This window comes from Eleutherodactylus coqui, chromosome 1 (genome assembly GCF_035609145.1).
Source record: "Eleutherodactylus coqui strain aEleCoq1 chromosome 1, aEleCoq1.hap1, whole genome shotgun sequence".
In the NCBI taxonomy this organism is placed as follows: Eukaryota; Metazoa; Chordata; class Amphibia; order Anura; family Eleutherodactylidae; genus Eleutherodactylus; species Eleutherodactylus coqui.
In genome coordinates, this window is record NC_089837.1 from 254887413 (window position 1) to 254901642 (window position 14230).

The window sequence follows — 14230 nt, forward strand, 5'->3', positions numbered from 1 at the left end:
GACGAGCGCATAAAAAGCACTCATGTGTCCGATACCATTGCAAAGCAATGGTTTTATAAAATCGCCGGACGCATGCACATGCGCAAATCGCGGCTAAAAACGCCCATCTGACTAAGGCCTTAATGTGAAAAAATAAAAAACAATATGGCTCCTGAAATGCGGCAATACAAAAACACATCTTGAAAACAAGTATTTTTAGTGTACGGAAATATCAAAATAAACTTGGTATTGCTGGAAATGTGTTGACCCATAGATTACATTAAGTGTACCCCAAAATAATGTCAAAAATGCAACTTGTCCAACAAAAAATGCCCTTATATTGCTATGCATATAGGAAAATCAAAAGGTTACATTCTAGGAGTGGGAAAATGAAAAAAAAAATGTCATCATTAGGGCCTGAAATGGTTAAATAATGTAGAAGCCATTTAATTGTTTCACAAAAATGTTCTATTATATTGAATTAGTATGAGAGAATTTAGTGCAAAACCAGTAGGCACTGGGAAAAAGTAGAAATTTATACAAAGAAAATCACATCATGAACTGAATATGTCTTTTATTGTTGCAGATTAAAGCGGTGTATAACAATGAATGGAATCCAAATCACATCATTGAATAGTACTGATGACTTAGCAAATAAATCATGGAATAAGCGAAATGATTATCATCTCATTAATACTGCAGAAACTGTTATTCTCCCTTCCTTCATTGGAATCATCTGTTCTACTGGATTAGTAGGAAATATCTTAGTGCTGGTAACTATCATAAGGTAAGCAGCAACAATTGCAAAAAACGAAGACATTTGTGTTTTAGAAAAAACGACATGGCAATTGTAATGATGAGAATGATTGAAAGTCAGAATAGTTTAACAGATTCTTTCTTTTAAAAAATCCAGCACTGGGACTATGAAATACCAGTATGAAGGTGACTATTTCATCTTTGTAACCAGTGTATAATAATATCTCTGGTGGTCTATGGTTATTAAATAGGCTAATATTTTACCTTGACATGCCTTTAAGGCCGAATGCAGATGGCTGGTTTGGATTCCAACTGCGAGATTCTCACAGCAGGATGCACACCCATGCTTCTGCAGTGACCCATGGCTTACCTGTCTGGTGTCTTCGCTCTGTTCTGCAGATGTGTTGCACATGTGCACATGTGCAGTGCAGAGCCAGCGTGTCAGTGATGACGCAGTTGTGCGAGCCTCACAGAGACTCACACTCAAATAGGACATACCGCAAATTTGTTAGCACACAATTTTTCCACAATCAAAATTGCAGCTGTCTGCATAAGATTGCATAAACCAATGCAATCCTATGGCAGTGGGCAACTGCAGAAATTCCGCTGGGAATCTCGCTGCAGAATTTCCGCCCGTGTGCTTTTGGCCTAAGTCTAAGTTGATTTAAAGGTTATTGTCAATATCCTTGGTGGTCTAGTGTCATTTGGTAGTTAATATAAATATCCCTGGAGTCCTAGAGAGCATGACATCTCTTATTAGAGATGTGGACTCTCTAAGCCAAGCCACAGTCGGTTTTCAGCTGGCTAGACCGGGGCAAAATGTCTAAGGAATATACAACAGGTACTGGGTAAACAATCCAAAGGACAATTCAGAAGGAATATCCAAGAATCAGGCCAAAGGCAAGGTATGTGTAACATCTTACCCTCGCTGGATAGGAGCCACAGGTATAGTAGCCATGCGAGACTGGAGAGTAGTCAGGAAGAAGCCAGGAGTCATTATTGGGTAGTCACGTTTGCAGTACAGATGGATGAAGCAGGAAGCATAGTCAGATGGAAGCCAGGAGTCTTTATCGGGGTAGTCATGAAAGCAGTAGAGGAGCAGGTTAGGAGGTGATGCTTGATCAAGGCAAAGAGCACAATAATCTTTCACTGAGGGAGTGGCAAGAGCAGGCTTTTTTAGGAAGTCCAATCGAGACAGGAACTAGGTTAACAGGAACATAGAAACAAGGCTAGGGTTTGCAGTGGAATTTGTCCAAAGCCTTGGATGGCTCAACAGGGAGAGCCGCTGGTGGTCTGGGAACAGGGTTCGAGTCCCGATAATATATTTTAGTCAGTAGTCTGGATAGGCATCACAACACAGGAACAGGAGGCATGTAATAGTAAATACTTTAATCTTTGTGTATCGATGACAAAGCCAAGTTCCCCATAAATAAGCCACTTGGGGGACATCAGAAGGATGACTGCCGTGACAATCAAGAAATTCTGCAGTTGATATCAGCAAAGCCATGGCCAGAACAGCTGACGTAACATGGACAACAAAGGAATAGTATAAGTGATTAACAGAAAGCTTTAAATAGAACTTGTCACATGGCTTCCTATCAGCTTCTCCCCTCCAAACTTATTGACATTGATAAATTCTTCATTGTGTATGGGAAGAGACCTGGAAATCTAACTAAGCTGGGCAGTGAAAAATCAGCAATTAGCTGCCCTGATAAATTCTCCCTTTACCATTTTTAGTTTTATAATGTACCAAATGTTTTTTGTTGGTGAAAGGCCAGGACTGCAGATGGCCAGTTCACCATCTGTTTTTTTTTTTTTTTTTGCAAAGCCATGCTGTTATTATTGATGCAGTATGTGGTTTAACTTTCTCTTGCTGAAATATGCAAAGTCTTCCCTGAAAGAGACATTGTCTGGATGGGAGCATATGTTCTAAAACCTCTATGTGCCTTTCAAGACGTGTAAGCCGCCCATGCCATTGGCACTAATGCAACCCCATACTATCAAAGATGAAGACTTTTGAACTGTATACTGATAACAAGCTGGATGGTTCTCCCTCTCTTCTTGAATCCACAGGACACGGAGCCTGTGGTTTCCAAAAATAATATAATTTTGATTCATCTGCCCCAGAACTTTTTAAATTTGTCTCAGTCTTTTTTAAATGAGATTCTGGATTTTGTACATATATGGTTTCTCCTTTGCATGACACAGCTTTAACTTGTATTTACAGTGATGCCCGAGGGCCTGCAGCATCCAATATGACCATCGGCCTTGTTCCTTGTGCGCATGAATTTCTCCAGATTCTCTAAATCTTTTGATAATATTATGTATTGTCTATGGTGGGATATTCAACGTCTTCACAATTTTACGTTGAACATTGTTACACAATTTTTATATGCAGTTTTTCATTGATTGGTGAATCACTGGCTACTTTTACTGCTGAGAGACTCTGTTTCTCTAACATGCTGTTTTTATACGCAGTCATGTGATTGTGCTGGATTTGTAGGTTCAAATTTGACTAAGGGAAACATCTGGGTGGGTTTTTTATGTTCTCTTGTTTATTCTTGTTGTTCTTCACCTTCTCAGGATCCAAACAGACGAGTGTTGTGGCTCACTTGTTACCACTGTTGCTTTGCAGTGTTGGAGTTGTAGGTTCCGGGTTTGTACAGAGGAGTTCGGGGATTGATCAGGCTCCATGCAATGTTTTCAGCATAACTAATCAGAGCTGTTAACCCTTTAAATGGCACCATCAATTCTGACAGCCCCGATCAATATTCACAGGGTGCCATGCAGTTTGCATGGCAGAAAGGGCCTTCTGAAAGCCCCCAGGACTGCCATTACAGATTGCCTATCAAGCCATTGCTGTGACATGGCTTGATAGATTGCCTGTCATATCACGGTATGATGTAATGCTATGGCATTACATCATACTGCAGTAGCGATCAAACCATCACAAGTTCTTGTCCCTTATAGGGACTAAAAAAATCAAAAATCAGTTTAAAAAAAGTTTTATTAATCATTTTAAAAAAGCCCCTCTGCCATATTTAAAACAAAAGAAAATACCATATATACTTGAGTATTAGACGACCTGAATATAAGCCGAGTCAATAAGTTTTACCACAAAAACTGGTAAAACTTATTGACGCGAGTATAAGCCTAGCTATACTCCAGTATATACTAGGTAAACCCGTCAGAGCTGTGTAAGTAAGTGTTGTGATTGGATCGAGCGCCAGCCAATCACAGCCGGCGTTTGATAAACCAATCACAGCCATTCAGTGATGTCATCCACTGAATGGCTGTGAATGATCAAGTGCTGATGGCGGGGAAATTCAAAGCTGAGCAGAGAGGTAACAGCAGGGAGAATTGTCAAGCAGCTTGCCGCACCGTTGGAGACCATCGTGCTGGGGACACATACGCAGGCTGGGAGGTACGTATTGAGGTTTTTTTTTACCTCACTCGAGTATAAGCTGAGGGGGGCTTTTTCAACATAAAAAAATGTGCTGAAAAACTAGGCTTATACTTGAGTATATATGGTATATACTCAATATATATACACTACCGTTCAAAAGTTTGGGGTCACATTGAAATGTCCTTATTTTTGAAGGAAAAGCACTGTACTTTTCAATGAAGATAACTTTAAACTAGTCCTAACTTTAAACAAATGCACTCTATACATTGCTAATGTGGTAAATGACTATTCTAGCTGCAAATGTCTGTTTTTTTGTGCAAAATCTACAAAGGTGAATAGAGGCCCATTTCCAGCAACTATCACTCCAGTGTTCTAATGGTACAATGTGTTTGCTCATTGGCTCAGAAGGCTAATTGATGATTAGAAAACCCTTGTGCAATCATGTTCACACATCTGAAAACAGTCTAGCTCGTTACAGAAGCTACAAAACTGACCTTCCTGTGAGCAGATTGAGTTTCTGGAGCATCACATTTGTGGGGTCAATTAAACGCTCAAAATGGCCAGAAAAAGAGAACTTTCATCTGAAACTCGACAGTCTATTCTTGTTCTTAGAAATGAAGGCTATTCCATGCGAGAAATTGCTAAGAAATTGAAGATTTCCTACAACGGTGTGTACTACTCCCTTCAGAGGACAGCACAAACAGGCTCTAACCAGAGTAGAAAAAGAAGTGGGAGGCCGCGTTGCACAACTAAGCAAGAAGATAAGCACATTAGAGTCTCTAGTTTGAGAAACAGACGCCTCACAGGTACCCAACTGGCATCTTCATTAAATAGTACCCGCAAAACACCAGTGTCAACATCTACAGTGAAGAGGCGGCTGCGGGATTTTGGGCTTCAGGGCAGAGTGGCAAAGAAAAAGCCATATCTGAGACTGGCCAATAAAAGAAAAAGATTAAGATGGGCAAAAGAACACAGACATTGGACAGAGGAAGACTGGAAAAAAGTGTTGTGGACGGATGAATCCAAGTTTGAGGTGTTTGGATCACAACGAAGAACGTTTGTGAGACGCAGAACAAATGAAAAGATGCTGGAAGAATGCCTGACGGCATCTGTTAAGCATGGTGGAGGTAATGTGATGGTCTGGGGTTGCTTTGGTGCTGGTAAGGTGGGAGATTTGTACAGGGTAAAAGGGATTCTGAATAAGGAAGGCTATCACTCCATTTTGCAACGCCATGCCATACCCAGTGGACAGCGCTTGATTGGAACCAATTTCATCCTACAACAGGACAATGACCCTAAACACACCTCCAAATTGTGCAAGAACTATTTACAGCAGAAGCAGGCAGCTGGTATTCTATCGGTAATGGAGTGGCCAGCGCAGTCACCAGATCTGAACCCCATTGAGCTGTTGTGGGAGCAGCTTGACCGTATGGTACGCCAGAAGTGCCCATCCAACCAATCCAACTTGTAGGAGATGCTTCTAGAAGCGTGGGGTGCAATTTCACAAGCTTACCTCAACAAATTAACAGCTAGAATGTCAAAGGTGTGCAATGCTGTAATTGCTACAAAAGGAGGATTCTTTGACGAAAGCAAAGTTTGATGTAAAAACAATGTTATTTCAAATACAAATCATTATTTCTAACCTTGTCAATGTCTTGACTCTATTTTCTATTCATTTCACAACGCATGGTGGTGAATAAGTGTGACTTTTCATGGAAAACACAAAATTGTTTGGGTGACCCCAAACTTTTGAACGGTAGTGTACTTCAATGGTATATATGGCATCCATTGAAGTCCAAACTATCCCACAGTAAACTTCGTAAAAAAAAACAACTCAGAATTGAGCTTTTTAGGTTACCCCCGTCTCCAAGACAAAATGTTGATGAAAAAATAAAAAAGTTAAGGCAGTTAGAAAATAATAATAATATATATATATATATATCTTTGGGGGGAAAAAAGCATACAAAAGTTTGATATTGCAGTAAACATAGTGACCCATAGAATAAAATTATTATGTAATTTAAAGAATCTATTCATTTGAATAGGCTAATTCTCATATGCACTGTACACCATAGAAACAAGACCCCCCCCCCCAAAAAAAAAAAAAATGACAGGGTTAATGGTCCTTAGAATGTTAATGGTCATATATTTGTTACCTATTCTAAGCAAATACTCATTTAACTAACTTCAAACACTCTATTCTCCTGATCCACTTTAATAGGAAGTTCAAATGTGCAAAATAATGCAAAATGTATATTAATGCTAATGATAAGGTGTTTATTGTTCTCCTAGCTATGTTATTGTAATTTAAAATTAATAGTGTCCAAAACTGGGCTTTAAAGGTATTTGTACAAACAAACTGTAGTGTTATAGTTTAGTAGCAACTTCAAAAGGAAAAGTCAATTCTCTGCCACCTGCATCCTAAAAATAAGTCCCTTTCTAGTTTAAATGCAAACCCATGATAAATTACCTGTAGGATAACACATTTTACTGAAGTCTAGAAATAGACTTCGGTTGGGACTGTTTCAGCAGCATTCCTAATGCTATATTTCACATCCAGTAGTTGCATATAATGACATTCAAATATACGAGTGAGATGCAAATTTGAATTTCTAAAAAAAATATCCTACATTATTTAATATATATATTTTTAAAACAGTACATCAACTAATATCCACAGTATAGTCGAGAAAGTACATTATTCATTGTATACTTTCTGAGTTTGGTCTTGGATCATCTGTGCAATCATTTTAAAAGTTTAAAGAAGAATTTATGAGAATGACTATTACAGACATACTATTTTTGGTCTAAATAATCAAAACGATGGCTGCAATTTCTCACATGTAATGGTCAAATTGTTTTAACATTGTTTTTATATGCACAGGCAATTTTAACACTCAAATTCAGTCTGAGGGCTCAGTCACACGGCCCTTGTACGCGTGTCTATCAGTTGCGTTTGCCGGCCGCATCTAAATAGAACCAATGCTTTTCAATGGGGATGGGCACATGTGCGAATTTTACATGTGCACAAACGCATACAGCGAAAATGATAGGACACCGGTTTGCAGAATGCATGTAACTACGTTCTGCACAAACCGGTGTTCTGTGTATGTGTATGTTTCACCTTGCGCTCAATGGGGCTGATCCCAACTGAGCACATACAGTGAAGACCGCGATCCTCTGCCACAGCTGTGACAGCTGTGGCAGAGGAGAGCGATGTTCTACCATTGAATTTAATGGAGCCGGCAGTACAGCCAGATCCATTGAAAGCAATGGGCTGCCGGCAAGCGCTGCAGTGATTTTCAGGGAAGGGCTTAAAATATAAGCCCTTCCCTGAAAATCAATCCAAAAGTGTGTAAAAAAAAGTATACTCACCTCTCTGCAGCTGCCGTCGCTCAGCTGCCTCCAGCTGGCTCTTCTCCTGAACTGCACTGAGGCTTTTTCCCTGCCTGCTGAAAGGGCTGCCTGTTATTGGCAGAGCACTGTGACCAATCAGAGAATGCTCTCAGCTATTGAATGACAGCTGAGAGCTGCCACTGATTGGGTGGGTGCTGCCTCTGCGCAGTGACCATTCATGAATTCATTGCTTTTTTACTTGTTGTTTTTTTTACACACATCAAATCATTGACCTTTTACAGCATGAAAAAGTTAAAACTAGAGATGAGCGAACGTACTCGGTAAGGCCGATTTCGCAATCGAGCACCGCGATTTCCGAGTACTTCATTACTCGGGTGAAAAGATTCGGGGGTCGCTGGGGGCGGGGTGTGGCGTGGTGGAGCGGGGGTAGCAGCGCGGAACAGGTGGGAGCGCTCTCTCTCTCCCTCTCCCCCCCACTCCCCTCTGCAACCCCCCGCTCACCCACAGCGCCCCCGAGTACTTTTCACCCGAGTAGTGAAGTACTCGAAAATCGCGGTGTTCGATTGCGAAATCGGCCCTACCGAGTACGTTCGCTCATCTCTAGTTGCTACTAGAGATGAGCGAGCACCAAAATGCTCGGGTGCTCGTTGCTTGAGTCGAACTTTTCGTAATTCTCGAGAGCTCGTTTCGAGTAATGAACCCCATTGAAGTCAATGGGCGATTTGAGCATTTTTGTATGGTACCGATGCTCCGTATAGGTGATGACTTGTGAAACACCTGTAAACATCAGTAAGTCATGAAAACACCACAGAAATGGATAGGGAATGGCAGGGGCAGCATGCATGGCTGCATCTGAGGCTCCTGGGTCCCACTATTGAGCCAAAATAGGGGCAAGAGCCTGGCAGTCACCCCCCTAACAATTTACTTGGAACAAACCCTCATTAGCAAGGCACACGTGCTGGCACATCTTAGCTAAGCACCACACTACCTGCAACCAAGGACAATCACTGCCTGTGGGTGACACCGCTGCCTCTTTTCCTGGGTTACATGCTGGCATTGCTGTCCAACCAACCGTTCACAGCGCACACAAAATTCTCCCTGTGCAGCGTTCAACTGGCCTCATACCACATGCTCGCTTCATAGCCACACCATCCTCATGTCTATTTATAAGTGCGTGCTGGATGAGGAGGAAGCGGAGGCACACACTGCAGAGGGTTGGCAGGGCCAGGCAGCGACCCTCTTTGAAAGTGTGAGCGATAGCCCACAATGCTGATGAGAATTGCTGATAAATTGACATACGATCATCATTCCAATCAAATGCCACCTCTGTCACAAAATTGTCAGGAGCCGCAAATGTGGGCACAAATGGGACTCAGGTGCCAGCACTTCTACACATCTCCACAATGCAGCAATATTCTGTGTGGGAAGTACGTGAGCAGGCCCAGGGTCAGGCTTGGTCCCAGCCTCCACATTGTGGGAAATCCATGTGTCTCCACACAATTCATTCTGTGTAGGTGTCAGATAGCTCAACACCGCAATGGGAAGTCTTTGAGTTCCTTGGGCTTGCCTATGCTGTGGGTGCACAAAGATGGTATTACACAGGAAGAAATCAGAGTGCCCAAACATTGCAGAGTTTCACCCTGCCAAGGACCTCGGCCCACATTTCTACCATTTCTAGTCAGTCAGTGTATTTGTGACAGACAGGTAAAACACAGCGATTGGAAGTCTTTGTGCACCCACAGCATAGGTGGACCCCAGTAACATATCTGTAGCAAGAGTATAGGCGGACCCCAGTAACATTTCTGTAGCAATAGTATAGGCGGACCTGAGTAACATTTCTGTAGCAAGAGTATAGGGGGACCAAAACTAACATTTCTCTAGCAACAGTATAGGCGGACCCCAGTAACATTTTTGTAGGAAGAGTATAGGCTTACCCCAGTAACATTTCTATAGCAAGAGTATAGGCGGACCCCAGTAACATTTCTGTAGCAAAAGTATAGGCGAACCCCAATAACATTTCTGTAGCAAAAGTATAGGTGGACCCCAGTGACATTTCTGTAGCAAGAGTATAGGCGGACCTGAGTAACATTTCTGTAGCAAGAGTATAGGGGGACCAAAACTAACATTTCTCTAGCAACAGTATAGGCGGACCCCAGTAACATTTTTGTAGGAAGAGTATAGGCTTACCGCAGTAACATTTCTATAGCAAGAGTATAGGCGGACCCCAGTAACATTTCTGTAGCAAAAGTATAGGCGAACCCCAATAACATTTCTGTAGCAAAAGTATAGGTGGACCCCAGTGACATTTCTGTAGCAAGAGTATAGGCGGACCCCTGTAACAATTCTGTAGCAAGAGTATAGGCGGACCCCATGTAACATTTCAGTAGCAAGACTATAGGCGAACCCCTCAAACCTTTCAGTAGCAAATGTATAGGCGGACCCCAGTAACATTTCTGTAGGAAGAGTATAGGCGGACCCCTGTAACATTTCTGTAGCAAGAGTATAGGCGAACACCTCAAACATTTCAGTAGCAAGTGTATAGGCGAACCCCAGTAACATTTCTGTAGCAAGAGTATAGGCGGGCCCCTGTAACATTTCTGTAGCAAGAGTATAGGCGGACCCCTGTAACATTTCTGTAGCAAGAGTATAGGTGTACCCTAGTAACATTTCTGTAGCAAGAGTATAGGCAGACCCCAGTAACATTTCTGTAGCAAAAGTATAGGCGAACCCCTGTAAAATTTATGTAGCAATAGTATAGGTGGATCCGAGTAACATTTCTATAGCAAGAGTATAGGGTGACCAAAAGTAACATTTCAGTAGCAAGAGTATATGCGGACCCCAGTAACATTTCTGTAGCAAGAGTATAGGCGTACCCCAGTACCATTTCTGTAGCAAGAGTATGGGCGGACCCCAGTAACATTTCTGTAGCAAGAGTATAGGCGGACCACAGTAACATTTCTATAGCAAAAGTATAGGTGAACCCCAATAACATTTCTGTAGCAAAAGTATAGGTGGACCCCAGTGACATTTCTGTAGCAAGAGTATAGGCGAACCCCTGTAACATTTCTGTAGCAAGAGTGTAGGCGAACCCCTGAAACATTGGTGTACCAAGAGTATAGGCAAACACCTGAAAAAATGTGTTTACCAAGAGTGTAGGTGAAGGCCGAAAAAATTAGTTAGATTACAGTATAGGCAAGAGCAAGAAAAATTGGTGTACCAAGAGTACAAGTGTACCCCTGAAAAATTGCTCAACCGTGAGGGCAGGTGAAACCCAAAAACATCTTTTAAAGATACAGCTCGCTGTTGCTTAAAGGGGTTTTCTCGCGCCGAAACGATTTTTTTTTTTTTTTTTGCATAGGCCCCCCGTTCGGCGCAGTACAAACCCAAGGGATGTGTTAAAATAAAAAATATATATATATTACTTACCCGAATCCCCGCTCTGCGACTTCTTCCTTCTTCCTACTTCTTCCTTCTCCAAGATGGCCGCCGGGATCCTCACCCACGATGCACCGCGGGTCTTCTCCCATGGTGCACCGTGGGCTGTGTGTGGTCCATTGCCAATTCCAGCCTCCTGATTGGCTGGAATCGGCACACGTGACGGGGCGGAGCTACGCGATGACGCGTAGAAGGGGGCGGAGCCAAAACGCCGCTCGTGCCTGGACGACCAGAAGGGAGAAGACCCTTCTGCGTAAGCGCGTCTAAAAAAGCAAGAAGACCCCAAAATTAGACGGAGCCATGGAGACGGGGACGCCAGCAACGGAGCAGGTAAGGGAATAACTTCTTTATGGCTCATATTTAATGCACGATGTATATTACAAAGTGCATTAATATGGCCATACAGAAGTGCTGAACCCCACTTGCTTTTTTAGCGAGACAACCCCTTTAATTTATAACAGAGCCTAGAGGCAGCCCTCCCGAAAAAATTGGTATCAGTTAAAGTATAAAAACTTTTGAAACTTTTAAAAATTGGGAAAAAGTTGTAAACAGAGGCTTTTGGGCCGCATACAAATTGGCAGTTCAGCGTGAGGACATGCTGCTTTAGGAGGAGGATTAGGAGGAGGAGGAATAATAATATCCGAGAGTGATTGACGAAGCTAATTCCCCCTTTTTTTGTAGTGATAGAGGATGCATTTTTCTCCTGTTGCTGAGAAAAGAATAATTAGGTTCTGCTGCTTTCTGCCGGTGGAGAAGAGAAGTTTGGGGAAATCCAGCCTTTGTTCATCTTTGAGTGTAAGCATGTTTGCACTGGCAGTTGACAGGCAGGTATGCTTATCTGTGATGATTCCCCCAGCTGCACTAAACACCCTCTCTGACAAGACGCTAGCGGCAGGGCAGGCCAGCACCTCCAAGGCAGTGCAAGTTCGTGCCACGTGTCAAGCTTTAACACCCAATAGTTGTATGGAGCAGAAACATCACGGAGGATGGTGGTACGATCGGCTACGTACTCACTCACCATCTTTTTACAGTGCTCCCTCTGACTTACTCTTGATTGGGGAGTGGTGATACAGTCTTGCTGGGCAGCCATAAAACTGACAAAGGCCTTGGAGAGTGTCGCCCTGCTGCGCTGGACATGCTGCATGATCCCCGTGCCTCCCCTGCTACTTGACCCTCAGAACTGCGTCTTCTGCCACTAGCGCTGTCAGATGGGAACTTTAGCATCACTTTTTCCACCAGGGCCCTGTGGTATTGCATCACTCTCGCACCCCTTTCCGCTTCGGGAATTAGAGTGGAAAGGTTCTTTTTATACCATGGGTTGAGAAGGGTGTACACCTAGTAATCCGTGTTAGCCAGAATGTGTCTAATGCAAGGGTCACGGGAAGGCAGCCTAACATGAAGTCAGCCATGTGTGCCAGGGTACCAGTACACAACACATTGCTGTCCTCACTAGGAGGATGACTTTCAGGAATCTCCTCCCCCTCTTCAGCCCATACATGCTGAACAGATGAGAGGCAAGCAGCATGGGTACCCTCTACAGTGTGCCCAGCTGTCTCTTCCCCTTCCTCCAAAACCGCCTGAGATATAGACAGGAGGGTGGTCTGGCTATCAAGTGATATACTGTCATCCCCCATCTCCTGTTCCAACCGCAAGGCATTGGCCTTTATGCTTAGCAAGTGAACTTCTCAGCAGGCAAAGCAGCGGGATGGTAACGCTAATGATTGCCACATCACTGACTACCACTCTGCCGCCCATGTTGCAGCTGGTATTCCAGTATTGCTCTACACTACTCGTACAGCCTGGCCAACATGTGCATCGTAGAATTCCAGCGTGTGGGCACATCACACAGCAGTCAGTGCTCTGGCAGCTGAAACCGATGTTGCAGGGTCCCCAGGGTGGCAGCGTCCGTGGTGGACTTGCGGAAATGTGCACAGGCGCGGGATACCTTGCTGAGCAGGTCAGACAACTGCGGGTAGTTTCTCAGAAACCGCTGAATCACCAGATTGAAGACGTTGGCCAGGCATGGCACGTGTGTGAGGCTGCTGAGCTGCAGAGTTGCCAGCAGGTTACAGTCGTTGTCGCACATGACCATGCCCGGTTGGAGGCTCAGCGGCGAAAGCCAGAGGTTGGTCTGCTCTGTCAGACCGTGCAGCAGCTCGGGGGCCATGTGCCTCTTGTCACCTAAGCTGATTAGTTTCAGCATAGCTTGCTGACTCTTGTCCACCGCTGTGCTGCCGCGCGCTACCAACTGCCGGCGACGTGCTCACACTTCTTAATTGAGAGGTAGAGGTGCCAGAGGGTTTAGAGGAGGTGGCATAAAACGCCGCAGATACCAGCACTGAGGTATGACCCACTATTCTGGGTGTGGGTAGTATGTGAGCGGTCCCAGGCTCTGACTCGGTCCCAGCCTCCACCAAGTTCACCCAATGTTCCGTTAGGGAGATATAGTGGCCCTGCCCACCAGTACTTGTCCACGTGTCCGTGGTTAAGTGGACCTTCCCAGTCCCCTGCGTTGGTGAGGGCACGATTTATGTTGAGGGAGACGTGCTGGTGTAGGGCGGGGATGGCACACCGGGAAAAATAGTGGCGACTGGGGACCGAGTAGTGTCTCTGAAAGCCTCCCTTTCCACAAGCCTGTACTGCAGCATCTCCAGGCTGATTAATTTGACAATGTGCACATTTAAAGCTTGTGCATGCGGGTGTGTGGCGGCGTATTTCCGCTTTTGCTCCAATGCTTGTGTTAGCGACAACTGAATGCTGCGCTGAGAGACATTGCTGGATGGAGTGGAAGACGGTGGAGGTGAGGGTGTGAGTGCAGGCAGGGAAGCACTTCTGCCTGCATCCGTGGAGGAGGATTGGTTCTGTGTGGCAGGTTGTGGCACAGGGGAAGAGGAAGGGGTGTGAATGGCCTTCGCCCTACCTTGTGTGGTGCATGGCCATCATATGTCTGCGCATGCTGGTGGTGGTGAGGCTGGTAGTGGTGGCTCCCCGGCTGATCTTGGTGCGACACAGGTTGCACATCACAGTTCGTCGGTCATCCGCGCTCTCACTAAAAAACATCCACACCTTTGAACACCTAGCCCTCAGCACGGAGGCTTGCCGCGAGGAGGTGCTTTGGGAAACAGTTGGGGGATTCTTCGCTCTGGCCTTGCCTCTACCCCTGGGCACTCCACTGCCACTTCCAACATGTCCTGCTGCTGCACTTGCCTCCCCCTCTGAAGCCCTGTCCACAATAGGCTTAGCAAACCAGGTGGGGTCAGTCACTTCATTGTCCAGCAGCTCTTCCTTCGAATCCTC

The 14230-nt window shown here is 44.4% G+C and overlaps 1 protein-coding gene across 1 annotated transcript in view; it reads left to right on the top strand.

The window, feature by feature from the left end:
• The first annotated feature begins 584 nt into the window (after window positions 1–584).
• The window catches only part of MCHR2 (melanin concentrating hormone receptor 2), a 189230-nt gene continuing 175584 nt past the window's right edge, over window positions 585–14230 (top strand). Inside the window, exon 1 of the mRNA XM_066591414.1 lies at window positions 585–766. Within this exon, the coding sequence (XP_066447511.1) occupies window positions 585–766 (182 nt within the window). The remainder of the gene's footprint in view (window positions 767–14230) is intronic.